General features: G+C 41.8%; 1 protein-coding gene across 1 annotated transcript; it reads left to right on the top strand.

Annotated features, from left to right (window-relative positions):
- The first annotated feature begins 783 nt into the window (after positions 1–783).
- Positions 784–17798, top strand: e2f2 (E2F transcription factor 2). The gene is made up of 8 exons (XM_080414511.1): positions 784–1048; positions 1165–1589; positions 11318–11417; positions 11686–11905; positions 12909–13070; positions 13668–13782; positions 14366–14618; positions 15755–17798. Exons 2-8 carry the CDS (start codon positions 1311–1313, stop codon positions 16030–16032), a joined length of 1407 nt encoding a protein of 468 aa, XP_080270637.1. The 5' UTR covers positions 784–1048; positions 1165–1310; the 3' UTR covers positions 16033–17798.
- Positions 17799–19394: the final 1596 nt, after the last annotated feature.

The raw sequence follows: 19394 nt of genomic DNA, 5'->3' as shown, positions 1-19394 counted from the left end.
GCCTGCTCAATTAATCCAATTATCATCAAGACATTATGCACAGGGTCAGCTACTTGTAATGGGCTACTACATTAACCATTATACCGTTTGAAATGTAGGCTAAATAATAAAATAAAACGTGTCTCTTTCTCTTTATACATTATTAGAAGGGGTACATGTTTCAATGTTGACAATACAGAGGGAGAAATGTTTAAACTTGACCTATCATGGCATACAGTATATTTTTTATGTTAAGAGCTAAGCAATGATCACTTTAATCATGCATATATGTTAAGCTGCACTGATGTTTTTCTCTTCATAATGTAGTTGATGTCTAAAATATAGATCAGTGGTTCTCAAACTTTTACATTTCAAGGACTCCCCTTAACGCTGACAGTATACAAATATTCAGTATACAAATACAGTATTTGTATACTGTCAGGGTTACAGACTTGTAAGGTTCATTGGCCTCAATGAACCCTGAGAGTCCCTGGCTGGAACCCACTTTGAGAACCACTGATATAGATTCAGTCATAGTCTGGTCATTGTCTCCCATGTCCCAAGTGGTCACAAAAGAACACCCTGTACCAAAACTCGACGCTGTCGCTTTAACAAGGCCGGCCACGCCCACATACAACAGCTTTTGCAAATGTGTGAGGAGTGTGACACCCCGAGCGTGCCGCCAGCCAATCAAATTCGAGCTCTAACCGCGGGAGATCTAAATTTCGCGGGACGAAGTTTGGCGGTAAAAAAAAAAAGCTGTTCTTCCTACCTCTTGTCCCCTTGTTGTATGTTGTATGGAGAGCAGAGCTGGGAGCTGACGGCCAGACAGGAGTCATAAACCGTCTCTTATCCCATGTAACTGAGGAATACAAGTAGACTAATATTTGTCATTCTCAAGAGGAACCTGCTTCGCAGCGAGGACGGGAGAAAACGCACAGTATTGGACTTTGAACTATAAGACCGATCGTTTGTTTATTTATTTATTTTCCTATACAATCTGCTCTGCTGGGCAACTTGCCTTTGCACTTTTGCTGCCGGACAATTGGACAAAGGATCACTGACCAAGGTGCTATTTTTAATTCACGAAACAAGTCATTGATTTGAAACGCGTGTACTGCATATTACATTTATACATGTTGCTCTTCGTCAGCTAATTTGTTTTTATTTTCTAATTCGTTGCAGTGTTATATTCGATCTGCACAGTCTTCCAAGAAAGCATAGGACTAATTGTCCTAGATTGATCACTGAGTCCAGTTACAACAACAGTAGAGACTTCTACCACCACCACTTCTTCACCAGCTAGCCAGCGTTTTAAGCTCAGCTTATTGATGAAAATGATGCGGATGCCTAAAGGCGTCTCTCCGGCGTTGGGTCGGGGAGCAGCAGCTGGACTCCCGTGCTCTCAGCAGCAGAAGTTAAAGGTTCTGACCAGCGGAGGAGTGAAGGTGGACCTGTTCCACACGGGACTGTCCAGTCCACCCATGTCTGGGTATTTCACCCAGATCTGCAACACCACGGTGGCCGAACAAAGAGCTTCAAGCTGCCTGTATTCAACCCCCCACGGACCAGAGGCTAAGCCGGTCAGATCATCCTCCGGTCGACTACCGGTAAATACTCAAACAAACACACACTCACCAGTGTTGCCATGTCCGCTTATTATTCATGTCAAGGAGCCCCAAATTAATATGTAATTGTCTGTGGACCCCCATCTGAAAATATGTTATGCCAGGAACCCCAACCATACAAGATTTGTGTTTTTTAAAATGTTTCACACAAAAAAAAAAATCTTAACGATTTAAAAAAAATAGCAGATCTACAAGCTTGTAGATCGGCTATTTTCAAATAGCCATTGCATATAGGTTTAAAGTGCTCATGTGACCTAGTTGCTTCTTTTGGGCTTCTGCTCATAGACCTGGTTGCTTATTTCTCTCACACAACAATATGGCAACACTGACTCACACACATACACAAACACACACTGAACAATAAACGCAGAAACACAAAATGTACCGCATTCTACTTGTCTTATGCAATTATGAATAACCGGTGCCTTGTGTGGGCAGATTAATGCCTGATTTGCATCGGTATGCATACATACTGTAACTGGGGTTTGTTCTGATGAGTTGACGTGATAAGCCACAGAGGAGCCACTGTGGCTGCTGTTGTGTTTGACGTGGATGAGCCGTGTTGCTTCTGGGGTCTGAGAAACGACTTTATGTCTGTGACATTTCTCTCTCCCGCACCCCAGCTGTACCACAGACAGACAGACACAGTATGTGTGTACGACGCTAGGATGGGGGGGGGGGTCGTAGTTGATAATGTTTGGAGTGTTTTGGGGGGGCCCCCTCGTCAAAAGGAAGGATGAGTTGCCCCACAGTGGGAGGTTGCAGGGTGTGTGTGTGTGGGGGTAGAATCGAACAAAGCCTGGGGGTCATTTCATTGCTGATGGAAGAAACCGGGTTTCATATTAAAGACTCAACATCACACTTGGCACCAAACTAAAAGCACTGCACCTATTCTATTCTATTATTAGGAGTGTAGAAATACTTTTCAGATTATTACAGAGATATACACTTTGTTTGGAGCTATAAGATTAGGCTGCCCAATCAGGTATTACAAGTAATTAAGTAATAATTACCCAGGTCTATGGTTGGCACTCTCTTATTTAGACAGCTTGTTTGAGTGTTTACACCACAGGGCAGCTGTTCCAACCATAATCACTAAAACATGGACTCACCTACAGTATCCGATCTGCACCTGTCATGTGGTCGTGTAGTCCTGGGTAACCTGTCTATGGACACCGCACCGGTGCCGGTCAGAGGTCGTAACTGGACAACTGGTCTGTCTTCCTGGGAACAGGACATGATGTGCATGTTCCCGGGACACGCTGAGACTTTGTTTGTCCTCATATCCATGTGATGAGTAGCATTCATGGCAATAACATTATTGACCATATGATGTGTGCTCGACTCAAGTTACATGTAAACCACAGATTGTCTATTTTTGGATTATGTTAAAAGCTTGATGACCTTTTCTGCTCAAACGGCTCAAGGCCTTCTCCCGACAGTGCAACATACTGTATACGTGACAGGACTGGCATAGAGTGAGCAACATGGAGGCACTTCACAGTCCACACCTGTTGCTGTTTGTTGGGTCGGCCTCCTTGCAAACACTGGTCCAATCTTCTCAGATCTAAGGAAGTGCAGCGGGGGCTAAAGGGGTTAATGGTCAAGGCTGGTCAGGGTCTCCAAATCTCGTGTTAACTCCTTTGGCCTTAGACCTGTACCCGCTAATAGGCCCATCCAAGAGGATTAGTTGAGCATAAGTAAGGTGGAAAATGTAGGCTACCACCTGGTTTATCATAGGACAAGGTGAACCTTATTACCATATTGTTTTAAGCCTTTTCTTTCCTCTCGCATCTTTAGGTTTCTGGTTAAGTTTGAGCAGACTTAGTAATAATAATCATAATAGTTTTGTTCTGCTGACAAACAACATGTATTAAACTCAGCAAAAGCCAACAAACTACACGTTTACTCTGATGTTCTCTTCGTTGTGCTTTTTTTTTGCACTCTCATTTTTTATAATTATTTTTATTATTATTATTACCTATGCTGCGGCATTGTCTGAAGGAAGCCGAACAAAAATAAGTTTTGCTCTTTTGTGCCTGTACACATGATGTAACAATAAAGCACAACCTTGAACCTTGTTCAGTTGAACATGTAATTCACTGGGTGTATAAGTCCTGGGTTGATCTGGCACAGTATTGTATGCAGTGTCATCAGGAGGAGATGGTGACACTTCCCTGATAAGCAACCAGGATGCTGAGTGTGTTTTAACACTGATAGGGCGCTCTCTCTGCCCAAAACACTGACAGTATATAGGCTGACTCCTTTTCTATGTTTGTCTCTGTTCTAACCACATTGACCACACTTACATTAGGGATAAATGCACATACAGCTATAACAGAGACTATAGACCACTGCTGTTGGATGAATGCCTACAAGGTTCTATACCCCGCAATTGAGCTTAAAGGAACTAAAGCAATGTGTTCTTATTGATACGTTATAGAAATTACAGGATGTACTAATGGGTTTCATTTTAAGTCCAGGCATTAGGAATCTTCCTCTGAACACAGAATAACATTTGATCCTCCATTAAGCAAAGGAAAAAAAACATTTATTTTGTTTAATTATGTTATATGACAGCAGCCGATTCATGTTTTGGCAACAGTAATGTTTGTTTTAAGAAATAAACAAGGTTCAGAATGAACAATCACAACCCTAAAAATACCACCGGCAACACATGATCTTAAGTGTCTATTCCTTCCTTCCCTCTTGTCTCAAAACATCGGATGATGGTTCCCCTTTCAATCTGTTCTCATTTTAATAGGTTAAAAAAGGCAGAATGTGGCAAATTAAGTCAAAAGAGGCTAAATGGGAATTGGGAATGACATTTTGCTTCTAAATACTTGCTCTTTTTATGTGGTTTAGTACTGACAAAAGGGGCAGGATTTTCATAGGAATGTGTGCACTCAACTACACTGTAGTAGAGGAGGCTTATTGTGAATGTGGATGGCATCTCAAGCGCTTGTTCGTGCTTTGTGTGTGAACCCTTTGCTCTCTGACACAGTGCATGTTGTATATGACAAATTATGTACGCCACAGCATAGTAATAATGACTCAGAATAGATAGCCTTCTATGTTGAGGATAAGGACCATGAGATAAACAGTTGGATCATCCCAGACAGAATGGGTTATTGTCCAGGACCTCCAGAAAAATGATATTCTTGCTTTCTCTTTTTCCTCCCCTCTTGTTCCCCAAAACCTGGGTTTTAGCGCAATGGGTGTTTAGACCATTATAATACATTTAGCCAACCATTTCCTTTTAGGATTCGGGGGTTAGCCTTTAGGCTTAGCGATGTGATACAAACATATTCAGCGTTAAGTCAGGGTCATAGTCTTCTGACAATGACCCAGTAATGAGGTGGGACATCCCCCCGCCAGTGTCCCACCTGATCGTTAACGCTTCTTTGGTTTCTGCCAGTCCCTCTCTCTGTGAACTGCTCACTTCCTTCCACTAATGCTTATAACAACATGCTAACCACATTCTCACTGGTTTGCTAGGTGAGAGCTAGCTTGGAGGGCTCAGTCTCCAAGCTTAGAAAGTTGCTTTGAGAAACAGTTGTACAGTGATCAAACGCGATCTTAGGAATGAAGGCCTACCGGACACAGCCCTGCCTTTTGAAAATGCAAAAGAGTTTATGGTAAACAGTACATCTAGAGAACTTCAAAGACAGATATATCTCATACTCTAATGCTAGTAATTTAGCTGCCTGTGAACTGGTGATAATGTTGTGGCACTCAGGTTCCTTTCTGGTTGAGAGTGAGTGTGTTAACACAAAGTTTAGACTGCAGCGTTGGCCACTCTCACCGTAGCATCGGCTCCTGTAAAGGTTTTGTACTTGAATCATAGGCTAGGAATCAGACCACTGTCATATTAAGGAAAGGCAGCATAGGTTTTGTCTGCCTGTAGGCTTTTTAGTGGGGGTGGCTGCAGGGCAACAACATGGGGGAGGAAAATAGAAGAATGCAATGTGTCAACCTGCTGAGTTTGCATGCAACATCCACAACATGTTGTCTCCCCTGCTTCCTCATTGTGGGCATAAGAGAAACATGGTATCGTTATGGCTATCAAATAACCTAGCCCTTTGGTACGAATCTATGTGAATACCTTATTTCGTTTATCTCCCACCAGGAAGGAAAACACCCCTTTTTACTATACAGGTTTCTGTTGAAGTCAATGCACCCTTATATACTGTATGAATGCACCCATAACTTATAAATGGGAGTGGCAGTGGGCTCCAGCGGTAGAGCTTCCGCTTGGGAATCGGAAGGTTCCTGGTTGCATCCTCAACTCCTCCGAGTTTTAGAGTCGAGTGTCTTTGAGCAAGACACTGAATCCTTAACTGCTGCCGATGAACAGGTTGTTGCCTTGCATAGCTTCCTCTGCCATCGGTGTGAATGGGTGAATGTAATGCAAATTGTAAGCAACTGTATACAATGTCCTTCGCACACTGGCTCCAGCGATCCTCCACGGAAATCCCTGTGGTGAACTTCCATTCAGATTCTGAGATCAGGCTGCCAGGGTGTGAGATTGGCCACGTTGCCCTGCTGTTCACACTTGAACCAAAAGCTGCATCATTCCCTAATCCCTGTCTACTTTCCATCATTTACCTTGTTTTACCCCAGCCTCAGGCCAGCATCTAGGCCCAGGAGGACCATAATGTCCTCAGTGGGAGGGGGTTTGCATATCAAAGCCCCTCCGCCAGCCCACCCAAAACAGATCCGCCCTTCTCTTTCACTCCCTCAGGGACACATTGACAATCATGCCAACAGCTAATGCAGCAGTCATTGTTGTTATTATTTGACCAGCCATGGGTGTGGTAAGTATGGTTTTGTGTACAGAGAGGAACAGGAGATACTATTTGCAGGCATACAAGGACTTGCCCTTGGCTTAGCCTTAGATGGAACTCACTGCAGCCTGATAGACGAGGTTTGTTGGTTGAGGAGAGGCCCAGCTAACAGAGTGCTGAAAGTCTTTCACATGACTGAGATTATGAGCAAAATACCACCGTGGAAAGTTCACCACCGGAGAAACGGCGGGAATGAGGCGAGGGAGGAATGGCATACTCTTGGGTGTAACTAGTCAGAATGAGGCAATAGTAAACATAAGTGTGGTCATTACTGTAACTGAACTGACTTGGAGATAAATGGCTGGTAGGACTGCAGTAGATCTAAGCCTAAAATGTGTTGCGCCACAGTGTCGCTCGCAGAAAAATACCAGATGTTTGGTGCAATGAGGTTATTAGGCTTTTACCGGCGGGTTTAATACACCTTTAATATGGGTAATTGAGCTCACTGAAGACAGGGCCAGTTGCAGAGACAGTTATTGAGAGAGGCAGATTTTAACGATTTTATATTCCCACATACATTTCAGTTGAGTATTTATTAGAACCCGTAATATATTCAGATGTATATATCGCCAAAGGTCTCAAAATATTTAGCTATAATTTTTCATATGGTCCAGCAGCCTTAATGGTAGCTGCATTGCAGCTATGTGGACTTATTTGAGTTGGTTTGGCTTACTACAGGTCTCCCGTTTCAGATTGCCCTAATTATGGCAATGACTTTTATGACAATGTATTGCACTAGTGTCTTTGTGCTTGCATGTGAGGATTTCCTTTACCATAATCTGCACTCTAATTTGTTCATTTACAGTGATGGGAAGTTTGCTGAGTGAGAGACAGACAGGCTGTATTTTCACTAGCTGAAATGCTGTTTGCATAACTTGGCTGACTCACCATACAAATCTCTCATGCAAGCAAAAGGAGCCCCTCACCCCATACAGCTGCAGGGTGAAACCGTTGGTTCTCGTTCTCATTTGACGCCCTGGATATGGTTGAGTGTCAAAAAGAAGACCAATGAGGTCATGTCATGTCTTATAAGCAGAATACGTGTTTCGTTCAGATGGGGGAAAAAAGTATACATATTATAGAATCTGTATACTTTCCTGCCATCTGAATGTTGGGGAGGAATGGGGCGCGACCACGATGATTGCAACATCTCCGGTTCGATTCCAGTCAGTACTATGTACTATTACAAGTCTTTCCCTCTCTCCACCCTCAGCATCCTGTCTCTCTTCACCCTTTTATCTAAAGACATAAAATACATAATAACAGAAAATCTTTAAAAAATATATGAGGGAGGAATCAAGCAAGATGAGGTGAGATCCACTGTCTCTCCCAGCTGCAGTTGTCATAGATGTTCTTAACCCATTAAAACCGGGAATGCATCTGTGTAACCACTTGAACCATCATTTTATACTTTTGACTATTCAAAAATAGCAGATATACAAGCTTGTAGATCTGCTATTTCTTTTAAATCGTGAAAATGTGTGCAAATCTTTGAATATACATATTTTTTAAGCAAACATTTTGAACTGAAATATTTGCTTCTGGGGGTCCCTGGAACAGAATATTTGCAGATGGGGGGTCGGCGGCCAAATACATATAATTTTCCTATATGCCCTTGACATGAAAAGTTTGAGAACCACTGATATAGTAACATACATTTTTCAGAAAACTGTTAGGATTTAGAAGACATTTTGTACAATCGAAACCTCAGGCCTTAATGGGTTTAACCCACTGACATATAATCTCCTGTGGTTTCTGTATTTGACAGCTACAGTCAGAGTGGTGTTGAGGCAACAAAGTGCTTGTTAATCCCAGTATCCCCACATCATTCTGTCTTCATTTAAAGAAAAACTGGGCTGTCACTCTTGTCCTTTGTCTGACTCTGCCTGTCTTCTATGCCCATATGCTGTAAAGATTAGCACACACTGACACACACACACCTGCTGTGGAGTTCCAGATGTCGCTAACTAACAGGTGGACATGTCATGAAGCACCCTGGGACAATGGCAGCCTTCATTAACCCCACAGCAACCCTAAGGCACCCACTCGTCCTGGCATAGGCTCATGCCCTATCACTTGATCAACAATTTTTGATCTTTTTTATATTTTCTCCCCAATTTAATCATTGCAAATTCACCCCCATGTGTTTATAGCCCTGCCCTGTCACTGCCAACCCCTACTGTTGGTTTTGGGAGGTGCAGTGTTGCCATGTCCGCTTATTATAAGCGACTTTGGGCTTCTGTTTCTGTAAAGTCGCTTGTAAATATTGGTAGTTGCGGGTAGTTATTTTTTGGGCTTGTTTCTTAAGTGTAGTTGCTTTGGGCTTGCTTTAAATAATAATAATAATAATAATAATAATAATAATAATAATAATAATAATAATAATAATAATAATAATCATTTAAACCAGTGGTTCTCACATATTTTCATGTCATGGACCCCCAAATAATTATGTATTTGTCCCTAACCCCCATCTGAAAATGTTTTATATTCCACATTTTATTTCAAGATTCTTTTTAAAATAGCAGAACTAAAAGCTCACAACGTGTCACAACGTGTCGCAACGCTGCGTGTTGTGAGGTTGAAGCCAATGTATACAGTATATAGGTTTAAAGTACTCCTGATGTGGCCTAGTCGCTTCTTTTGGGCTTGTTTTCCTAGAACCTGGTTGCTTATTTCTCTCACGAAATCTGGCAACACTGGTCACCAGCCGCTTTCACCGTCCTGACAGTGAAGGTTTCACCGGGGAGGGGTTGTAACACATGTGGAGGGACACGCTATCCCTCCCAGTTCAGCACCCTGCTGAACAGGTGCCCTGTCCAATTTGTAGGAGTCACTAGTTCAGTGACAGACCACCCCTCCCCTGCCGGCTTCCCACCCAGAAACAAATTATGTTGTGTTCTTTGGAGCGATAACATAAATGATAAATAATAATAAATAAAGATAAAATTAAATGGAATACATAGATTTGGTATGACGTCACGCTAGGCATCTGCACTCACTGGGTCTACAACAGTTAACCTTTACAGGCGTGATCCTCCTTGTACATCCCAGTAGTCCAATGTCAAGCAGGAGTCTGTATTCCCAAAGGACACAATAGACCACAACTATTGCTTCCATTGTATCTTTCAACAGTTTACAGGAATATTGTTCACCAAACCTGAACACTTGAGCTGCTCTTTTGCTTCCTCTTCAGCAAATTAAGACATACACAGTGCCTTAAAGTGTATACATTGTCCACGAACATGTAGGGAAGGCAGAAGAAAGAAAGGTAAGATTATATAGGTGCTAACTACCATGTTGGCTCAGAGGGAGATGGAAAGAAAGATAGCTGGACGACTGAGGTTCTAACCAGAAGCTACTAATTACCCAGCAGCCACAGCAATGTCTGGATAAAATCTTACGCCTCATTAGTTCAGTCAGCTGTGTGTGTCGAGAGGCTGGTCATGTGTGGGTCTATACGTGTTGTGTATGCACATAATGTTTGTATTTGTGCGCTCTCTTGTTAAATCCTGTCAAGTAGAGCGGTTCTGCATCAGCACTCTTAACCTGAAGGCCTAGTGGTCTAAAAGGCCAATATAGTAGGAGCTAGCAATAACGTTGTGCATGGGAACATTAAACATTTAATAAGAGCCTTGAAAATAAATGGAAAATATATTTGTAAACGTTTTAGCTTACTTTTCTGTAAGGTTAATTCGCTCAGCCCAATTTGTCCAATGTTAAAAATGAGCCGTCAACCCAGTCGACCCCACTTCCCATCCCTTGGAATTAGCCAGAATCTGATTGTCTTTCAGTTTTGTTCTGATAGAGCTATATAGGTTAGTGAGCACAGTAGTCATATGAAGGTGTTTTCAGAGTTTATGATGAGGGTCAAAGGGTTGTGTGTGGTTGTGTGTGTGTAGGTGTTTAGTGGTAGGTTTCAATATGTGTAGCACATTGCAGTCAGGTGATCAACTGTGTGTGTGTGTGTGTGTGTGTGTGTGTGTGTGTGTGTGTGTGTGTGTGTGTGTGTGTGTGTGTGTGTGTGTGTGTGTGTGTGTGTGTGTGTGTGTGTGTGTGTGTGTGTGTGTGTGTGTGTGTGTGTGTGTGTGTGTGTGTGTGTGTGTGTGTGTGTGTGTGTGTGTGTTTCTTGTGGTGGCAGTGAGTGTGATAGCAGCAATGCATGAGAGAGCCCCGAGTGTTGTAATGGCAGCCAGATGAAAGGGGAGGGCAGAGGGGAGGAGGAGGGGTCATTGAATGATTCTAGGGATTTCCTCGCGTTTCGCGGGCAGTAGGTCGGGGGGCGGTCCCAGGCACACACACACTCACTCATTCACTCGAGTCCACCAGCCCCCTCTTGAAGTGCTTGAGCATGTGTGAGGGGGGGGCTCTTTGTTCCGTCTGTACCGTCACATTTACGGCTTGGCACTATTCAGCAACCCCTTATTTAGCACTTTCACCTGTCTCAGCTCCAGGGATGGGCGGGGCTTATTCCATACATTTTATGCCCATGATTTAAAGCTTTACTGAAATCAATGTGATTTGTCATTTAGGATGATGAAGCATTTAGGATGAAGTGTTGTTCCCCAACAGCAGGCTGGGATGAGATTCAAGTAGTGTGGCTACAAAGATGATGGTTTTGGGGGGTTATGGTAAACACTCTTGTCTTGACTATAAGACACCTTGCATGTTTCATGTTTGCTTTAAACACTTGTGCCCAATAGCTCAATATACATACTTTCTCGTTAGTCGTACGACAACTACCAAAAATAGCCAATCTACAAGCGCGACAATTTTTGCTAGTTTTTGAGGTTTTTTAAAAGTCATCCAGAAAGGGACACAAGGGTTAATGTGGTTAATATAAATCAACTCTCTGTTCTCCAGGCTAAGAGGAAGCTGGACCTAGAAGACCCTCTTTACCTGCCAGAGTTCCGGACCCCAAAAGGCAAAGGCTGCGCCGCAAACAGGATAGCAAGTCCCAGAAGTAAGTATACTTAAGTTGAAGCGTATAGGCGCAAGAGAGGGGATTCTTGTTGGGTTGGAGCAATTTGACCTTAATTGTCGAATGTTTAAGCATGTTCTAATCATGTATACTTTACCTTACTTAAAAACATTTTCCAAATATTGTATTTTTTAGCATTTTGGGGGAAATATAGGCAATTTAACACCGAGGTGCCCAACCTCCTTGGTGCCCACCTATCCTGTTTGTTACCTAGTCAACAATCTCATCTCATTTTGTGTGTTTCCCTCAGCTCCCAAGTCTCCAGGGGAGAGGACGCGGTATGACACCTCTCTGGGACTGCTGACCAAGAAGTTTGTGGGCCTGATCTCCGAGTCTCCCGATGGCGTCCTGGACCTCAACTGGGCCACTGAGGTCCTCGAGGTCCAGAAAAGACGCATCTACGACATCACGAATGTCCTGGAGGGTGTTCAGCTCATTCGCAAGAAGTCGAAGAACAACATCCAGTGGATGTGAGTACAGTGTAGGCTAGAATGGAATAGCAAATACAACTGTTCAGTTTTGAGTCCGATTGTAGTCTTTGACTTTGTGTTTGACTTAGTGTTGTGTCCGTGCTTTAATGAAGGGGGGGGGGGGGTGTTGTGGTCGTGCATTAACATTTAGCACCTCATTGACACGCTGGACAGACTGGGGGGGGTTGAGGAGTCATGCACAATGGGTTTCACTAGATTGTAAGTTCTGCCTTTTGTTTTGTTAAGTAGGCTAACAGTGGTGAGAGATAGCAGCGTCACATAGGACTGAGTGTGGTTGTTCTACAGATACATAATGTTCATAAATATTCTATCATATTACAAAAGTGATGGGTCGCACTCATCTAAGAGGATGTCGCACCAGAGTAGTCAGAGTGGGTTGGTAACAAAAAGTTTATCTACCATAAATATTAAAACTTAAAAAATGTGCAGACCACCAGCGATTGGTCACCAGGATGGGGATAGAAATATATAAAAAATAAACACAAATAACTTGTTGATAGATAGAAAAAGTTAAATTACGTATTTAAATGTATATTAATGAACTACATATCTGAAAAGAAAGTTAACTTTAATTATACAATGGGGAAGCAAACAAGTAAATACAAAATACTCACACATGATGAACTTACCTTTTTTTCTACTGCTCTTTTAGCAGTCTGACCGCTCAGGCACTAAAATAATCAATGGATTTCTTTTTTGTTTATTATTAAAACTTCGGGACACATTGGCTGCATAACTGCCGGCACGATATCATCAAAAAAGTCAAGTAATGGTCGATATTTTATTTAGGTCAAACCGGTATATCGGTCGGGTTCTACTGGTATTCTACAGGTATTCTGATGGATAGTAGTTTAGACTCCCAATTACAGGATATCACCAAGGTGTGATACTAGTCTGACAACACAGATGTATTGACTGTTTATTGTTGAACGTGTCTGGCTTACACTTCTCATGCTGTGTGTGTGTGTGTGTGTGCTTCCAGGGTTGGAGGTGTATTTGAGGGTGGTGCAGGAGGGGGGCCGAAGGCCCGTGCACTGAGGAAGGAGCTAGGGGACCTGGAGAGAGCAGAGGCAGCTCTGGATGAGCTGATCCAGTCCAGCTCTGCACAGCTCAAACACCTCACCGAGCACAAAGACAGCCAAAGATATCCTTTTTATCACTGTTTCCCAAACAGTGGGTCAGGACCCATTTGTGGGTCGCGGATCCATTTTCCTGGGTCGCGAGTGAATATCATAAATGTCCTAAATTAAAAGATTTCCACAATAATTCACCCTCATTTCAATGAGTTGAAAAACCAATTCAAACATTTTTCTAAAATAATTTCATTATTAAAATAAAAAATAAGAAGAAATTCCCTAAATTAGAAAACAAATGTTTAAGAAGTAGTGAAAATAGAAGATCTGGAAGCTCGCAACGCGACGCAGCTTGCAGATCTGCTATTTTCACTAGTTTGGGTCCCGGGCGATTTCTCTTTTGGGTCTTGAGCTAAAACGTTTGCAATCCACTTTATAAACTGAACGTGTGAGATTGTACACAACAAGTTGAGACAACCTTTTTTTGTCCATGAGATTTACATTTTCTCAAGCTGGTTTTGTGAGATCTGTCAGTAGTTATGCAGACAGTTATGCAGATTCATCATGACCCATAATTATTGAACCAGTTGTACACAGGTATACATCTTTCTCTGCGTGTTTATGTATCTGTATTCAATACATTGTTATAACCCTTAACCCCACTGTACGTTGGGTTATGTGACCTACCATGACATCCGCTCCATAGCCACGCTCCAAGATCAAACAGTCATTGCTGTCAAGGCCCCTGCGGACACCAAACTGGAGGTACCAGAGGCAGCAGGGGTGAGTTCATATTTTTGTTCATAAGTTTCGCTCATAAGTTCGGCACAGGGGTGACCTATAAAGGTTATTATAGTTTTAGAATTCTTCATGAGTTATTAGTTTTGACTTTTTATTTTCAATCTCTATTTCAATTTAATAAGCATTAAGTGTTCCAATGAACACAATTGGACGTGTTCATGTAAGGGAAGCCAGGCAGGGAGGGTGATTTCTATTGCTGCACTAGCAGCTCCTGTTCAGTGGGGTGTGGAACTAGGGGGGAATAGCGTGTACCTGTGCATGCTTCACATCCTCACAGTGAAACTCCTCACTGTCAGATGAAAAGAAGAGCCTTGACGTCACACGTATAGGAGGAGACATCTGTTTGTCTGTGCTCTCCCTAGGACCAACTCTAGATGTTATCAGTGACAAGGGACTAGAATACATGGGGAATCGGGCATAATGACTAAATTGAAAAGGGGAGCAGGAAAATTTCCCCCCCAAAAAACGTTGGTTACATTTCCAGGCGTCCTGATGCCATGCATACAGTTGTAAATGTTGACTTTTAACTTTAACAACTATCCTCTCTTTCTACCCTCCTCACTAGGGTCAGCAAGTATCATTACAGATCTATCTAAAGAGTAAGAATGGTCCCATCGAAGTGTACCTGTGTCCAGAGGAGGCTCTGGAGGAAGCCAGCCCCATCAAATCTTCCAACACCCCCAAAAAAGAATACCCACAACCTCTACCTCAGTCCCTGGGCCCCCCTTCTACGCCCACCATGGCACCTCCGAACTACAGTATCAAAGAAGAGTGCAGTATCAAAGAAGAATACAGTATCAAAGAGGAGCCTATGGAGGGTAAGCTGGGCTTTACAGGAGATCCTGTCAGAATGTTAGAAACTATAGATGTTTCAACAGTCTATTGTTGCTAGGAGACTCAATTCAACTCAATCAACAAATAATGCTGGTGAATAAAAATAACATATGGATGGACCTGTTAGGTTATGTTTCAACTATCTGTTTAAAAAAAGGCACCACCATTTTACATTAAACCTTTGCGAGATGACCAAAAGGCAACTGCATAGCGTCTGCCTTTAAAATGTACTGGTCAATATGCTTTTTCAAGAGTGGTTTAACTTTTTGAGAAATATGCAAAATACGTGGACCGTTTTTTATCAGCTGAAGGCGCAGGATAGGCTTGTCTGGAAATGCTTCCTATTTCACAGTTTTCAGTTCAACAGTTACCTAATATAATTACACCGTATTCACAAAAAAGTTGTATTTTCATAAAGGCAGGCCTATTAATATATCACAATAAGCGAGTTGTGGTCCAGCAGCGTGAGCTTCAGGCGGCTCAAGGCAGTAGCCTTTCCCAGAAGCAGGGCTGACAGGGTATGAGATGGACAGAGACTCTGTGTAGGTCTCTGGCAATGAACAATAAACAATACATTTAGGCGAGAAATGTGCCATACGGTTGTTCAATCTTGATTCATTTCACATCTACACCAACTAGTTTTGTTATCAATATTTGGTACGTTCCATAGAGTTATATTTAAGTCCAGTTGATCGTGCGACTCGTCATTTTTAGCAGAAAAAGGGTTCTAAGTATAGCCTCTTAGAACGGATAGGCGGATAGTGTCATACCCGTTTGTGGTTTACCAGGGCAACAGTTACAAACAGAGTGTTTTACAACGGTTTACAACATTTACAACGGTTGAAATGTTCAGGACCGTGGTGTTGTTGTTTAACTTATAGAATTAAGTCATCTATGTATATTAGCATGTTTGATTATTTAATGTGCATTTTTTTTGTTCTCCCTCACAACGGTTGGAAAATATGAAAGCAGGCTCTTTTTAGAGTTGAAATCTATTTCTGTAGAAGTGTTTTTGTTTTTTTTGTTATCAAGTGTGCCGTCCTTTTGAATCCTTCCATCGTAGACGATTATGAGCGCAATTTCATCCTTTCTCTTCTCTCTCCTCCTGCTCTTCACACAGTTAACCTGTCTAAACCAGCCCCAGCCCCTCCCGCCACCCCAGCCGCCTCCAGTTCTTCCCTGCTGGACGTGGAGCGTCTTCTGGGCCTGCCGCCCAGCCTGCTCCAGATCACAGAGGACCAGCTCCCTGGTACTGCCTTCATCCCCGATCCCAACACCCCCTTTGTCAGCTTCTCTCCCCCCCTGGACCATGACGACTACCTCTGGAGCCTGGAGGACGGGGAGGGGGTGTCCGATTTCTTTGACACCTACGACCTGGGAGATCTGCTCAGGAGTTGAGATAAAAAGACACAAGCTGGGGGGAAAGAGGTATATGAGGAAGAAGGGGGCAAATGGAGTAAATGAGGAGGTCAATTAGTATGGAATGCCTCGTTGGGGACTGGGGTGGGAAACATTACACTATGAAGCCATTACTATTTGCTTTAGCCATGCCTGTTCGATGTCAATGATTATAAAAGGGGATTTACCCCCCCTTGGTTTATTTTGTATAATGCAAAATTATTTTTACATTATTTTTTAAAAAGGACGGAACTGGGGTACAGGGTTTGGGCTGTGATGGACACTGGTGTGGTGCACTGTACCACCAGCAGGACGCGCTGTTTCTAAACTGGTAGATTTGTTTCTGCCAAACTGCCATAAATATGCTGACCTAGGAAAAGTTTGTAATGTCATACAAACATGGGGGTTTATTATGCATATCACATCACCTGGTAATGAATTGTGGCCATTTGAGGCGGTGTTTACAGTGTGAGATATCTCAGGAATTTTATTTTATTTTGTCTTCCTCAATTCCAAAGTCTAAATGTTTGTTCCACTCTTTGACCCGTAGGGGGCAGTATTGTACTATGTTAGCTTTAACTGCCTTTCAATTCAACATGATTCAGTCACTGGATGAGAGTAAGCTAAAACCCAGCACCCAGAGCCACATACTGGGTGGGTGTTAAGAAACCTTATCTTCATGTATCTCATCACAGATACTTAAGCAAGATAATTTCTATCAAATATTGCTGTCAATATGGACTTTCCTATTTGATCAATAAGTGTAAATAATTTGCTGTAAATTTTACTATTAATTTCTATCTATATGAAAAACGCAGGTAGATCTGATTTTGGAGTATTTTCACTACCTAATCAGGGTTCTATTTTGCTTTAAGCTTTTTGTAAGGCCAGGTACAGTTATAATTAGCGTTGCAACATGTTTCCAAATATTCTCATAATCTATGCTGGACCCATAGCTCAAAGGTCTTCTCTTATAGACATAAAATGGCTACCGATTGAACCATAACAATCTCTCTATCAATGACAATGATTGATAGTTTATTTTTAATTGATAACATCAAATTACTTTTTGGTTAGTATAGAAATACTATATGGATATGCAACATCTGGGTTGTTGCTAGGTGGGACGGAGTTAAGTGATGTAATTATTGTTAAATGGTGTCATTTTCTCTCCTTGTTTTAGGGGGGGAACTTTTGATTCAATGGCAGTTCGTTTTGACAATGCACCCATACAGAAACAATGACTACTCTGAAACTTTAACTGTTGTGATTTTCTTTTGTGTTTTTGGTCGTTTTTAACCTTTTTTTAAAGTCAAAATAAGTGCCCTCAAAGTCAAAGTTGTGACTGGTCTGTCGTTAAAACTATCTGGAAACATTCTAGACATTTGGCTACCTGAATTCCTTACTGAAGTGTGAGTGTTTTGTTTTTATTTTCTTTGCTTCCCCCACACAGTGTGGGAGATAAAGCTATGTGTCCTGTCCTACCAAAACTTGAAATGGTGTGTTTGTGTGTGTATTTGAAGGTTTGGGAATTGGGTGTGTATCTACATGTGTGTGTTTTGAAAATGTAGATTAGAGAATGTGAATTCAGAAATTTGTAGTTCTTTTTTTTGTTTTGTTTTTTTTACTGTACAGATTGTTTTTATTTATACCTACCTTTCTGAAATTAATTGGAATATTGATGCTACCCATTGTACAGAGGATTTGACTGTGTTTGAATGACATGCAGCACTTAATATTTTGTTATGTTGTGTGGTCTGTTTGAATTGATTTAATAAATATGAAACATGGTTTACATTTGGGATTCAGTTGTTGTTGATGATGAGGTATTTGCCAAGTACATTTGCACATACATGCTCCCTGAATCCCCTCCACATGATCCCGAATGCAGTGGTGGAAAGTAACATTTACTCAAGTACTGTACTTAAGTACAATTTTGAGGTATTTGACTTTACTGGGGTATTTCCAATTTTCAGTACTTTTACTTCTACTCAACTACATCTCAGAGGCATATATTATACTTTTACTCCACTACAATTATTTGAAAACTTTAGGTACTAGTTACTTTGTAGATTTTGATTATTATTACAAAACATACATTACCCACTTCATCCCTATACATTTCGGCCATTGGAAAATAGCCGATCTACAAGCTCACAATGCGAGGCATTTTGATACCAATACTTGTACTTTTACTCAAGTAAATTTTGAATTCCTTACTTTTACTTGTAAGAGAGTATTTCTACATTGCAGTATAATACTTTTACTTAAGTAAAACATTTGAGTACTTCTTCCAGCACTGCCAGAATGCCACAGCACGCCTGCAGGTCATCAACCTTTCCATTTTGTTTTTAATTCACATGTCGCCACCCTTTTGCGTTCCCTTCACTGGCTTCCAGTTGCTGCCCACACTCAGTACAACACACTGGTGTTGGTCTACAAGGCAATCAAGGGCATGGCACACCTGTACTTTCAGGAACGCTCCACATGACCTACTAGACTCTTCTCCCTCCTGGCTCCCAAGCTGTGGAGGCAGGGTAAGTGATATTTTCAGGTTAAAACAATTATTAAATTATTAACGGTTGTTTAAAAAAATTGTCAAGTGACAAAGGGCTCGGTGACTAATAAAAACTTAAAGTTGCAATCTGGCACTTATTTTATGGAATAAAACATTATTTTAATCAATCTGTATCAGAGAGTATGTTAACACAACATAACTTATACTACATCTGCAATGGATGGAGGTGGGCTCCCTACACCTACACTAACATTGAGAAACTTTGACCCTGGGTAGGACACATTATTGGCTGAAAGGTAGTTCTGCCTGAAGCTCATAAGCACAATATCTCCCCTGTTCAAGTGGGGATTTGGGATACTGGGGTTTGAATCACTGTTTGCGCGTAAAGGTTACAGACTGCGGTTTTGATTTATGCTCCGTCCTATGTGTGTAAATCAGGCTTAAAAGTCCAACTGCTTTACATCTTTTCTCAAGCAGAAATGTTGGGTTATATGTTCTTTGTAACCCACAGCCTTGGAGACACTCATCTCAGTGTCAGTTTATGGATAACGGGCTGCCGAGGAGCATTGATCGGATGGAAGGTGACGTTCTCAGGCATAGAGAGAATAGAACAACATGAAACATGACAAAGACACTAACCAGGCTATAAACTCACTCAGACAGGTTGACAAAAACGTCTTGTCATTCTTTGCGGTTGGCAGTTACTATGGAAACGGCCTGACAAAAGGAAGCAGACAAGAGCGAAGGTCATAAAGGTCAGTGGGTCACAAAGGAACGCTAATGCTGCATTCTGGGAGAGGAAAAAAGCATTGTTGGAAAAATTTAAAAATCTTGTGTTTGTCTA

This window comes from Gymnoscopelus braueri, assembly GCF_963280865.1.
Source record: "Gymnoscopelus braueri genome assembly, chromosome: 19".
NCBI lineage: Eukaryota > Metazoa > Chordata > Actinopteri > Myctophiformes > Myctophidae > Gymnoscopelus > Gymnoscopelus braueri.
This window is presented reverse-complemented; position numbering and strand designations above follow the sequence as displayed.